This window comes from Chroicocephalus ridibundus, chromosome 15 (genome assembly GCF_963924245.1).
Source record: "Chroicocephalus ridibundus chromosome 15, bChrRid1.1, whole genome shotgun sequence".
In the NCBI taxonomy this organism is placed as follows: Eukaryota; Metazoa; Chordata; class Aves; order Charadriiformes; family Laridae; genus Chroicocephalus; species Chroicocephalus ridibundus.
Window position 1 is genome coordinate 13,139,826 of NC_086298.1, and position 13,074 is coordinate 13,152,899.

Here is a 13,074-nt window from a genome sequence, read left to right on the forward strand (position 1 = left end):
AGGCCCTGGTTTGGGGTGGGGCGCCACTGAGCTGCTCTGTCCCCGGGACTCTTTAAGAGAAGGCTGAGGGGAGACCTTATTAATGTTTACAAGTATCTAAAGGGTGGGTTTAGGGAGGATGGAGCCAGCCTCTTTTCAGTGGTTCCCAGTAACACGACAAGGTGTAACAGGCACAAGCTGGAACATAGGAAGTTCCGATCAAATATGAGAAAAAACTTTACGGTGAGGGTGACAGAGCACTGGAACAGGCTGCCCAGGGAGGTTGTGGAGTCCCCTCCTCTGGACACTCAAGACCCCCCTGGATGCAGTCCTGAGTAATGTGCTCTGGGCAATCCTGCTTTAGCAGGGGAGGTGGACTAGATGATCTCTAGAGGTCCCTTCCAACTCTGAAAAATTCCACAAAGGCCACAGCTCTCACAACTTCAGCCCACGCAGCAGAGCTCGGAGGGAGGTTTCGGGTTGATGCTTCCAGCCCAGCTGTGGGTCAGCCAGCAGGATTCAACTTCTTTCTAAGAACTAAGCCAATGTCTGAGCAGCAGGTAGTCTAAACAACTAAAAAACTGCCTCTCTGTTTAGAGCATTAATTTTAAATGTCACCAAAAAAAAAAAAGTAACAAAACAAAGGGCTTTCTGCCTCTTCACTGGAATAGTTTTGCAGCTGTTGAACTATTTGCAACTGGTAGCTGTAGTCCCGCTTTAAAATGAAACAGCAAGCAGGTTGGCCTGGCTTCAGTGACTTCTTTGTTGCTCAAACTGAGACTAACACAAGAAGCAAACATGAACAGTGGCAATTAAAGTGGCTTTGAGGCTAACACATTGCCAAAAAAAACCTGAATATGCAATGGGAAGCCATGGATGTAGGTAAATTTAATTCATCAGTGGGGAGTCCTGTGCTGTCAGCTCAAACATTCTGATTTCCCCTTTCAGTGTATGGAGTAACAGCTGTGCAAGTTTCTTCATCTAGAGCCAGATAAGCAATTGGATTGGACCAGGCAAGTAGTAAAATGCAAGAGAGGGTGAAAAGGCAAAGAAAAATCAATAATCTTGACCTTTATATTAGCAACATTATGTAGAATGTCACATCTTTGTACAGAGGCGATTCAGATGTTACTGTACATTACCTCTTACAATTTTATTTCCTTATTTTTATTTTATACTCTTAGGTAATAAAATAAACACAAAAATCTCACCGTCAGCCAAAGAAACTTGCAGTGATACCAGAAAATATCTGGAAGCTTGAAAAAAAAAAATAAAAATCAATCTGTGTTTTTCTAGTAGGATTCTTTCTCTGGGCAGTAACTTGTACGTGCCGCTAGATGTCCTGCCAGCATCAGGCCTTGTAGCGCACAAATAGCTAGGCCTCACAGACAGATAGTAAAATGCCTACGTAATTCCAAACATCAGATAATTTATTCTGAAAAGATAACTCTGGTCCACATATTTTCTTGGAATTAATATTATTAATGTTCGAATTATTATAATTCCTGTGCACAGGCCGCCTGGGAAACCTAGAGACTTTTGACTCCTGAGAGAGAGTTGCTTGCAACCACAGCTGCACCACAGGGTTTCATGCCTTGCTCCATTACTAAGCATCAGACACACTTTGACTACTTCAGTGGTCAAATATTATGAGTTTTTTCCCCTATAATTCTGGGGATCGGTTCAGCTGAAGAGCCTCTCTTAGTCTGAAGATACTTCCAAATAGCAATCAGAGATTTTTATGCCACAAACTAGAAAATGTCTGAAGATCTTTTTTTTGTCATGTAACTCTCCAGTGACTATTAGAATATTGTAGTAGCTGTTAAGTTCCCCACTTACCTAGATTCAATGATCTCAAGAATAGAATTTATAACGTTTACTTTCTTTTGCTATGCATTTTTCTAATAATTTGTGTTAAAAAAATGTCTGTACTTAAATTTACATCTCTATCAATATGCAAACTGTCTGCTGTCTGTAATGAATATGCTACAACAGCAATGCTCATCATTACATTGATACGCTTTACTGTAGCTTCCAGGCAAGATTCACCTTGGTCTAAATGTGCTGTTACTAGCACATAGAATTATTCTCAGCTGTGGTTAAACACATTTAGCCTAGATATCTTTTTCCTTTACTCTTTCATTGTTACCAAGCATCTAATTAGAACCCTTCAGAAATATTTTTTTTTGTTTTTCAGTGCATCATGGGCCACTATTAAGATTGGATGGAAGGCATGAGCAGTGTCAGAAAAACCTTGGCATCAGAACAGCCTACACGCAGAGCTCAGCACAGAGCAAAGTAGACTCTGTCAATTCCTTAATGTACGCCACAAGCCAAGGTATAGACATGCTGTGGAGTAGTAAGGGCTGGCTGTTCTATGAGGGACATGGAGTTAGGAGATAAGCACGATAACACAAGACAACAGGTCAGGCGCCTCACCGTTCAGGGCGCAGTCCCACAGTCCCCAGGCAAAGTGAGCAGGACAGGCCCAGGGATGGCAGCTGGGAACAGCCAAGAGTCCAGGTCATCGGGTGAGTTCACAGCAATGACAGGCAAGGCTGAGTTAAGAAGTCAGTCTGCAGTTCAGGTGATGGTAGCCAAGGTCAAACACTGCCTAGTGATGGCTCTACAGGGATGAGACAGGTCTGAGATAAGGCCAAATATGAGACAGGCTCCATATCAACAGGGTCTATAGCTAGGACAGCCATGGCTGACACAGAGACCAGTAGGCCTACAACATTGCTCAAAGGAAGACTAAACCCTCAGGCCAAAGCTTAAATGAGGCTCCTGACTCCATGGGCAGAGGGCGTGGGTGGAGGCCCGTGGGTGGAGGCCACAGGTGAGGCTGGTCAGGGCCATTAAGGTTTATCAGGCCTTAATTAGGCCCCTCTGGGCCCTGATAAGGCATTTAAAGAGAACCAAGGTCCCCCGCTGTGTGTCTGAATGATCTGTGTAGTGTTATAACAGCAGAGAGGAAACAGCTGTGATGGCCATAGGGAAAGGTGTGTCCTCCTCCTTTCCTGGTGCTGTTTAGGTCCCAGTGTATAAGAGGTTACAAGCAACATCCACGTTCCTTATCTGGGATGTGGGTGATCTGGGTAGAATTATAAGACTAAAAGGGAAGCAGCTGCAAGGGTGATAACTCCAGGGGGGAAAGGTGGGTCCTCTTCCTCTTGTATCCTGGAAGCTAGAAATGCTCATCTGTGTTCTGAAAGTTGTGATTTTTCTTGTTTTGCATGAGTAAACAAAGCTAGAGAAAAAAAGTTTAGATTGAACTGTAGTTTAGGGATTTATTTTTATCTTCTTTAAATACCTTCTGAATCATTTAGCAGCTTATCTGGCTGTTTTCAAGTGAGATTTGGTTTCCTAAACGCAGTCCTGGCCTTCTAAAAAGGGAATTGCTTCTGCTTGGGCTTAGGATCTACCTCTGGGAGAGCTCTGAATCATAATAACAGGAGATGTAAGCAAAACTTACAGGAATAGGCCCATATCTAGGTAACAGATCTGCATGGCCTTGTTCTCAGTGCGGCTGAAGGAGAACTCCCACCAGCTTCTGTGTTGATCAGACCTGGATTGTGCGAATTAAGTAATGGAGTGATAGACAATATAACTTCTAAGTGTCATTTTGAATTATTCTTTTGCAGCTAGGACCTACTGAGCTTTCCAGCATCGTACTTCAGCATAAAGAGCTCTTAATGCTCCCATCGTTGTTAATTACATTAGTAATTAGGGAGCTGTGGGCCCTGCTGTTTTGGGCACTGTGCAACTGAAAGTAATATGTAAGTGGCAATCCCTGTCTTGGAGAGTTTCAGGGTAAATAACAAAGGCAATCAAAGATAGGAAAAAGTACCCTTCCAGAAATATCCAGAATTAATCACACTTAGTTCTTGTCTTTAACCTCTGTCCACACAAATTTGAATAAATTTTCATAGGTTTTGGCATGGTTGATTCTAATGTACCATCTTAATGCAAAACTTGTATTTTGGGCCTTTATCTTTCTGTAACTGGTTAAGTATTTTTATCTTTCAGTGTGGACAGGTTTCCCTGCCCGTGCTGGTGTAACAGGTTTGCCTTGTTCCCCTCCCAGCTCTTTGTGCAAAAGGAAATTCCACAGCAAATTTACCTCAGATGATACTAGTGCTGTGCTTTCTGTTTGGTCTCCGTACATTCTTTTTACTCAAATATTTATGGATTAAGCTGTCAGAACATTGTGATGCAAGGGTGTTGTCAGGTTTTGCAACGTGTCCTGGATGGACGTGAGTCTAAGGACAGTGAGTTTTGGTGCTCCTTCACTGAGTCTGTGGAAGTACAAACCCTTGGAAGACTGTGGTTGTGCTTTAGGCAGCACGGCAGGCTCAGATATTTAAATGCGTTCGCAGTAGCAGGAAGAAGTACTCTGCAAAATGAGTTGAATGGTGTGTTTCTTAATTTGTTATGGAGTCAAGTCCTTAAAAGTAGTAACTTTTAATGATGAACAAAAGCATTGCCTGTTCTCTGTTTCTTTTCAAAAAGCTTTGTGTGGAGCAGCGTTCTACTCTTATGTTCAAATCAATTGAACTGGTATAAAAATAAATGCCACTCAGTTATTAACATAACACTTGTCTTCATTGTTGTTCTAAATGTTGGAATTGCTTAATAACTTATTGTTTTCTTGTCCTTTCTCATGTAGGGTAATAGCCAAGCATCAGTGAAAGAAGTGCATTAATCTACAGGAGGTAACACTTGTTGTAGCAGCCAGTCAATTTTTATCTTCTGACATCAAAAGGATCCCCACCCTTTATACGCAGATACCTTTTTCCTCAGGTGAATAAATGTGCTTCCTTTTTTTTCTACCCTCCATGTAAATCTTTCATGAACAGATGCAGCAATAAATATATCAGTCTAAAGGTCTTTTTACATTTCTTGTAGCTGAAAAACAGAAATGTAAAATCAGATTAAATGACACAGCTCAAATAAACGCTGCTAAAGAGGAAGACGAGCACAAAATAAATCATATTTCTCTGGCAAGGAAATGGGCCATTTTCTGCCAGGCCTCCCTAATTGCTACAATAACCCACATTTATGCAAAGGCAGATTGTTATTTTTCTGCTTGCTCGTTGAGTGTGTTGGTGACAGATGGTGGACTTAATATTCACGGATTTGGGTTATTTTTGGGGGGGAAGTGTGTTTGTGTGTATACGTATTTGGGTAGCTGAGTTTGAAGAAGTCAGCCCTTGCAGGCGGTTTTAGGGGTGCAGGTTCCTTTTTCTCTAGGGCGGTTGCCCCGCATCCAAATGATCAAAACAGCAACATTTGCTTAAAAAAAAATTATGAAAAAAAAAAGCCCCACCTCGCTGGGGGTGAGGGCGGTGAGATGAGGGGATCAGACACCTGAGGGCGGGCGGGGATCACCCTCAGGGCTGCCCTCCAGCTGCCGCCGCCGGCCAGGGCGGGCTGAGAGCCGCGGGCCCTGCCGTGACGGGACCCCGACGGGACCGGGGCCGGGCGGCGGCTCCCTCCCGCCGCCGCCAGCGAGGACCAGAGCGGCCGCGCTGATTGCAGCCTGCGCCTGCGCAGTGCCGGCCTCTTCCCCCCGCCGCCATCTGCGCCTGCGCAGTGCGGCAGAGCTGTCAACCGCCCCCCGCCCCGCTCCGCCACCGCCTACCCGCGCGGCGCCGCTCGGGCCATTTTGCGGCGCGATGAGGCGGGAGCGGCGGTGAGAGTAGCGCCCGTCCCGCCTCTCTCCGCAACCCGCCTCATCTCACCGGCGACCGCCCTAGCGAAGGGTTGAAGGGAGCCCAGTCAGGGCACAGAGAGACACCGAGCGCCCCCCGCCCGCCTGCTCTCCCCTCAGCGCGGCGGAGCCATGAGCTGGGGCACGGAGCTGTGGGTGAGTGAGGGGAGGTAGGGAGCGGGGCTGCCGTTGCGGCCGTTACCGCGGAGCGCGGTGCCCGCCCTGTCTCATAACGGTCCGTGAGGTGCCGGGGGGGGCGGCCGGGGCTCGGTGAGGGAGGGACGGAGGGAAGGCGGGCTGGGGGCTGCTCTCTCTGGAAGGGGGTTCCCCCCTTTGTAAAAACTTTTGCTGGGGGAATCCTAGCGGAGACTTGTTAGTTTTACACATTTTCTTCAGTAAAATAAAATAAATATGCTTAACGGCACGAAAAGCGACGGCGGTTGTGGAGGGGAGGGAGGTGGGTTCTGCGTGTGGCCGTTGCCAGAGGCCGCAGGAGGCTGTGAGGGGGATCTGTGTGCCGGGGGTCCTGTTTCAGGAGGGGGAGCTGCAAGTGGGGAAAAGCCAGATGATAAAATTTTCTCTGGCTGTTCTTAAGGGCTTTCTCTCCGCGGTCGTTCCGAAGGACGGGGGTTTTTATCAAGAAGAGTTTTCTGTTGTGTGTAAATAAGTGTGTTTTAATGGTGGGGAGGTTTTCAATGTCTAAAGCTCCTTGACTGTTTTTGAAGTGAACCTGGGAAGAGTAAATACATTTGGTTTACGGTGGAACATTACTCGAAATATCAAACCGTGGAAAGTGGGTAATAGCGATTTGAAATGATCCCTTGCTGATGTGAGAAATTAAGGGTCGGCGGATAAAAGAAGTCTTGAAAGGCAGGAGAGAGATACATATTCAATCACAAAGAGGACATGGTGCAGCCATGTTTGGCAGCGTGATGGTGGAGCATGGAGCAAAACCTGTTATCGAGGGCTTGTAACAGTGGGCAGGAGGCACTGAAAGCGGTGGTTAATGCCGTGGTGGGACATTAAAAACCTTGGGACAAATCTGTGCTTGGGAGGGGGGGGAAGAGGAAAACAGAGACGGTGTTTTGAATGGAGAAGTCAAGAATGAGTGGTAGAGGGTCATCTGGATTGCAAAGCACTGCAGGATTTTGCTCTTGGGTTCATCTCCCTGTGGCTAGTAACCAGGGCAAGTTAAGACGTAAACATATCTAAGCTTTTAAACTGTCCCTGTATAGAAATGGTTATTTTAGATGTGCTAATTGCTGTCCTTTCTGGATGCATTGCTGGCCTATTCTGGCAGACAGCTAAGTAAGCATCCCGTTTTGCTGTGACATTGTAGTCACGTTATGGCTAGATCTGGTTAGAACTAGACAGTAAATTAGGGACCAAATCCTCACTGAGAGGTTATTGTGGTATGTTTGTATATTCTAGAGAAAGAAAGGTGATACATACTGATGAAATGCTGTAGTGATGCTATATTGATTCATCAGTATATAAACAGCTCAGCTGCATGGGAATGTTTATGGGGAAATCTGCAGTTGCCTTCTTTTTCTGCATCTTGGATATTTTGTGAGGAGATGGAATAGTTTGGGTGGAATTAAAGTAAGAGTCAGAATAACAGTTTTGTCAGAGGAAAATAAATTCTGGATTCTCAAGATGGACTTCGTTATTTTTGCATTCTTAAAAGTGTGTAGGCGATACTGAGATGTTTCTGCACAATAACAGTAGTAGTAGAGTAGTGCTTATAAATAGTTGTTTCTGGTTTATGTAATCTTTGCAGGTGTATATGCAGTTATATATTTGTCTTCTGTAACAATTACAGGCTGCTTTTGTATCTTTTTGTTTCCCCCCCCCCAGAAATTTTATTGGTGAAATTATTGTCTTCAGCAGCATCAAAGTGTTATTTTTCACGTCTTCAATGTAGTACTTTGGGAAGAGTAGCAGGTTATTGAGGAAAAGGGTTGGACCAAAAGATTAAATGATTCTAGATACAAAATTGGCAGGAGTTGCTTTACTGGGCAGAGCTTTGAAAACACATCAGTTTCCAGTGCTTTGGGTATTTTGGGTATTTAGGCCAAAATGTTGATTTCTCTCTGCATGTTTTTCCTTTCACTGGGAAAGGAAACCACACAACCAACTTGTATTTAATGTATACTGCCTCCTTTTGTTGATCATAGCATGCTTTGTTTGTTTGTTCGTTTTGTTTTTTTTTTAACAAAATTAAATTTTCATTCACCTTAGAACTTGGTATTAGTTTTAAGAAATCAGGTAATAGGTATTTAGGAACAGGTGCTGTAAGCAACAAAGGACTGGTTTACCATGTGACTGGTATATATATGATTTGATGCAACCGTTTGATGGACTGAAAGCTGAAGCAGTAACAAGTGTTTCCAACTGTAATCTAGGAATTTCTTAGAAAGATTAGTGGTGTTTGGTCAGGCTTGACTTGCACCCTGTATCTCTGATGTGCTGATCTATCAGACTGGATGCGTGTTTATGATTGACCCCTTTAAATGTAGCAAAGCGGAAGTAAAATCGAGCTTGCTCTTTAGAGCATGTAGAATGTTAATGTGCATGGATTTATGTAGAATTTCTGTTAGTTCCTGGAAAAAAAAAAGCGTTGGTTGCAGAAAGCCTCATACTTCAGAAGGAATGAAATCCCTTCAGCAAAATGTAAGTTATTCCCAAGACAGACTTTTAGCCTCATGCTGTGATGTGATTGTATTCTGTGCCTCTGGCTTGCAAATCCTATTGCAAAGTTCGTATTGATGTTTCACTTGAATCTAGACTTCTGAGTTGCATCTTAAGATTGGCCCTGTAGAGTGTAAACGGCCCCATAACCAGCAGAATTATTAGAGGTACTAATGCAGCTTTTGTATCCTGTATGAGGCTCAATGCTTGGGATAATGAGATCATCTGGGGCCTCCAAGCAATCCAGGGTTACAGAGCAAAATCTGAAGGTCTCATGTCACCATCTGGGTGAGTTTGCCATGTGTAAGCATGCTCTACAGGGCGGCAGCAGCTGCCCTGCCTGCTGTGCAGTTTGTCAGTCTATCCAGCCCTCCCAAAAGACTTTCTGCCTGTTGTACTTGAAGCATAGAGGAGCCGGAGGAAGATGTGGTGGGTAAAGGACAAAGTACAGTCACAGGACTTGAACTATTTTGTTTTTCACCCCAGTTCAAGAGTAGCATTAAGGGCTAGCAGGTAGAAGGGTAGAGTAGATACTTATTTCATGCCTGATTCTTGAAATTGGCAATGTTATCTAAATACTTAGCTAATGTAAGTGCTAAGTAAAGATTACTTGTACTGGTGTAGAGACCCAACTTGTACCTTCATCCGGCTATGCTTTGAGGGCAACAGGCTGTAAAAGCATACTCGGGTCTCTTTCACCCTTTCCCTCTCTTGAGTAATGGGGAAGAACAGGGAGCATGGCACATACAGCTATTCTGAGGGTGCTTTAGCTGGTAAAATGCTACTGTGTGCTACACTTCCCACCAGCGTTCTTTTTTGTGGTATGAAGCCCTTGAAGCAAGTGGTAGGAAGCACATAGCAAACTGAGCTAAAACTAACCTCAGCTCTTCAGTCCTTGTCTTCTGAGTGAAGGAAGCTGTGGCTGCATGGTTGGTATATTGAAGAGAATGAACTGTCTTGATGATGAGTTCTGGTACAGTATGTAGTTTGGGGGAGCTACGTGTAAATTTGTAGTTAAGTGGTCCAGGAAAAACTCTTGTCTCTTCAGAACACTGTCACACAGCATGCCAAGTGCAAGCGGTAAAGTGATTAAATGTGGGAAGATTCATCTTTTTGTTATGAATGTTTCAGAGGTGCAGATGCTGTGGGTTTGTTGTTGGGGGTTTTTTGCACAGTCAGTGTAAAGTTTAAAAAAAGACCAGGGGGAAGGTGATTTAACCAAACTTTTCTTTGACTTTTGTGGAAATCTGGGTGTCTGCTAACAGCTGTCACTGTCCTTTCAATGTATGAGAAGGTGAATATTCTGTATTTGCAAAGGACTTAATTTGCAGTCCTTACGCAAAGGGCTCTGTTGGCAAACTCCTCATGTGACTGATACTTTGGGGACTGCACCTTTTGTTTGTAGAGTATTCCAGTATGGTTTAGAATGGAAAAAATACAATTTGTGGATATGGTTATTTTTGCTGTATAAAGTTCATTCCTCGTATAAACCTTTTTGTGGTTTAGAACATTATTATTTTCAGTAATAGTCATTTCTTAATTCACAGTATTAAAACAAGTGGGATTCTGGTAGGCTGTGTTCTCTTGGCTAGATCCTCATTGTCAGATGATGAAAAATAGGTGCAACTCGGAACTTGAAGGCCCCACTTGCTATCTGTAACTGATAAATCGTTTCCTCTTTCAGTATTTGCACCTCTATTTCATCAGCAGAATTTGTGTTTAAGCGTCTGTAATCTTGCATTTCTTAAATTTGCTTGAATGCAGTATTGTTCTTCGGTAGTATTTATAATGTCTGGGTGTTGCATATTGTGGTGACTCACATTCAGAAACCGTCTGGAGTACCTAGGTAATTTTGACCTTGGTGGCATTACATACATAGTGGTTTTACCAGGGCACAGCAGTCAAATGTGATCTTAAATGAAGTTCTTGTCGGCTTGTTCCCCACAAGAGGATCTGCAGAACTGGATCTAGGCTTGATGTATTGATTCTTTTCTTAAGCCAACATCTAGTTTTATTGTATGCACCAGTATAGTTGATTGCATACAATAGATATTTATCTCTGTGTGTCATCCCACCCATCCCATTCTCACCTTGCCTAACCCCTGCCAGTTCTTTGGTTTTGGGTATTAACTGTTACTCTGGAAGGCTGAAAAGAAAAGGAGCTGGTTTCTGATGGGACAAGGACATAAATTGGAAGTATTCAGTCTCGCGTGGGAAATCACAAGTTAACTCTGATTATGAGTTGAGAGTTTCCATTATATAAGGTAATGGGCTGAGCCTTCAAAGGTGGGTGAATGAATTGTTTGCAGCTTAGAAAATCTTCTTCTGCAGTGACAGCAAATGCTCTTCTGAAAAGCATGTTTTATTGTAAATTGGCTGTGAATTGTTGTAATTTATTTGGCATTATTCAGACAACTGCTAGAGGCAGAGCTGTGCATCCCTGACCCTTTTCTCTTTGTATTTAGTAGAATCTTGGTTTCTATTTAGTAACTTGTTAAAACCTCTATAAATTTCAGAGGCTGGAATTTCATCTACGAAAATATAATCCCAGAGTAAGGGACCCTAAAAGCAAATACAGTGAGAGGCTGGGGGAAAAAAAAGAAAGCGGAGGTCAGGAATAAACGCACCATATTTATAATTTTGGCTTGGTTATTCTAAGGCTCTTAGTAAAAGTTGTACACAGAGTGCAGGAGATGGGCACTTCAAAGCAGAATACACTTTTCATTAGCTAAGTATTCTGCATAGTTATTTGGACAGTTTTGAGGCAGCAAAATTGTCTGACGTTAGTATCTCCTCCTTATTTCAGAGTGGATCACTCACCATTTTAAGTGGTCAGCCTGTATATGCAGGTTACTGAGTAAGAAATTGTTTATAGAAGCTGAATCATTACATGGTATCTTAATTCTGCAGTGCACACCTTAGTGCATTTGCCCAGCACAGGATGGTAGTTCAGGCTGCTGCAACCTGTAACTATGTGCGTTTTAAAACTAGTGCTATTGTAGTCCTTTTCATTAATTTAAAAGTAGTTCACTTTTAAGCTTTAAGATGTGTTGTGTGGGAACTCCCGTGCTGCTCATGGGAGCTGGTCGGAAGGAGAATGGGGTTATGTGTGAGGTCCCCGTGTACGCCCCCTGATGTTTCCAGGCACTAGGAGTAGAAAGACACCTTTCTGGTACGTCAAGGAGTTGCTGGGTCTTTAATGGATGAATGTCTGAGTAATTTTGTTTACAATTCTGCTTTGCTTTAAGAAAGAGGATTTCTATAATATTGTCACCAGCCTATTCTTGTATTTCCTACCCATTCATTAAAGAGTAGGGAATTTACATTTTTTTCAGCATTAGTCAAGACTGCAGAATATCTTTCTTTTTCCTTTTCAGCCACAAACTCTTCCCATTTGTATTGTGTGTGTTTGAGATCCCCCACCTTCTTGAACCATATGGGAAGGCAGTCAAACATGAGACGATGTTTTTCTGGACTCTGCAGCTCATTAGTGTTACTCATGTTGTGAAACATTCTTTTAAAGCAGAATTTCAAAAGCCATACTCCACATGAAGAGTAGGAGCCATTGCTGCACTGTAACATAATAACATGCTTTACATTATTGCCTTTGTTGATTGCTGGAAAGGTGACCTACTAATGAATTTTTGGAAATTCACTTTCATCCTGTTTGAAATAATGCTTCTGAGATTGGTTATACGTTGAATCCAATCCAGCCGTCAAAATCCAATGCTCTGTTGAGATTTTCCTTAGTGTTCATATAAATATGTTAAAATAACTTCCCCCTTCAGTATAATCATATGCTTTTCAGATTAAACTTCTCTTTCCCCTTCTATGCCTGGAAACTCTGCTTTTCCATGTCACTTCTTTTTAAACAATAAGCTAGTTAAATTGGTGAGAGGAGGAAAATCACTGTTGTCTCTTGACATGTTGCAGTCGTTGTTCTTTTTTAAAGTACAAAATGGGGAAAAAGTAGTAATAATATGTTGTATGTATGTACAGGATATGATGGTTGAAGTCTTTCTTCTTCAGTAGGTATGGTAAGGGCGATTTGGATCCCTTTGGAATTTTTACATGATTGCTTTGCCTCTGTATTGTCCAGATAACCTTATTAACCCCCTCAGTAATTTCTTTTGACTCAGTTTAAGAATGATTTGTTGGCATTATTAAATAAAATGTTTCATTTTGCATCGAAAAATGGAAAAACTGTAGATGGGGTTTCTAGGTTACTTACAGCACAGAGCAGCGCAGTTAAAGTGCAAGAATGAAATGTTGATTGCCAGGTCTTCAATGCTGATCACTGAAGCAGACGTGCACGTTGTAAAGCATGTAAAGAAGCAGTTCTGTTGCAATGTTGTCCTTAATTTATTTGGGCAAGATTCAACCTAATTGGAAAAACAACCAGAAGAACAACAGCAGTCCCCTAGATGCCCTCTGAAACCCAGTAAAGCAATAAAACTTGAAAGGGAGTCTCTCAGGAATTAATGCCCAGTTTAGAAGGATGGTCCCCAATGAGCTACCAAGTCATCCAGATAGTCCTTAATCCTGAGGAAATGCTACAGTGGATTATTGTTCTTCTTGTAGTTGAAATAACGTAGATTTCTTATGTTAAATATGTGTCACTTGGCAGTTTCTTGTTCAGTATTTTCAAGTGCGGCTGCTTGGTACGTAAAAAAGTTTTTAAAGTAAATCAT

The 13,074-nt window shown here is 42.7% G+C and overlaps 1 protein-coding gene across 1 annotated transcript in view; it reads left to right on the forward strand.

The window, feature by feature from the left end:
• The first annotated feature begins 5,589 nt into the window (after window positions 1-5,589).
• FNBP1 (formin binding protein 1) overlaps window positions 5,590-13,074 on the forward strand; it is a 99,231-nt gene continuing 91,746 nt past the window's right edge. The window contains exon 1 of the mRNA XM_063353387.1: window positions 5,590-5,848. Within this exon, the coding sequence (XP_063209457.1) occupies window positions 5,825-5,848 (24 nt within the window). The 5' untranslated portion in view covers window positions 5,590-5,824. The remainder of the gene's footprint in view (window positions 5,849-13,074) is intronic.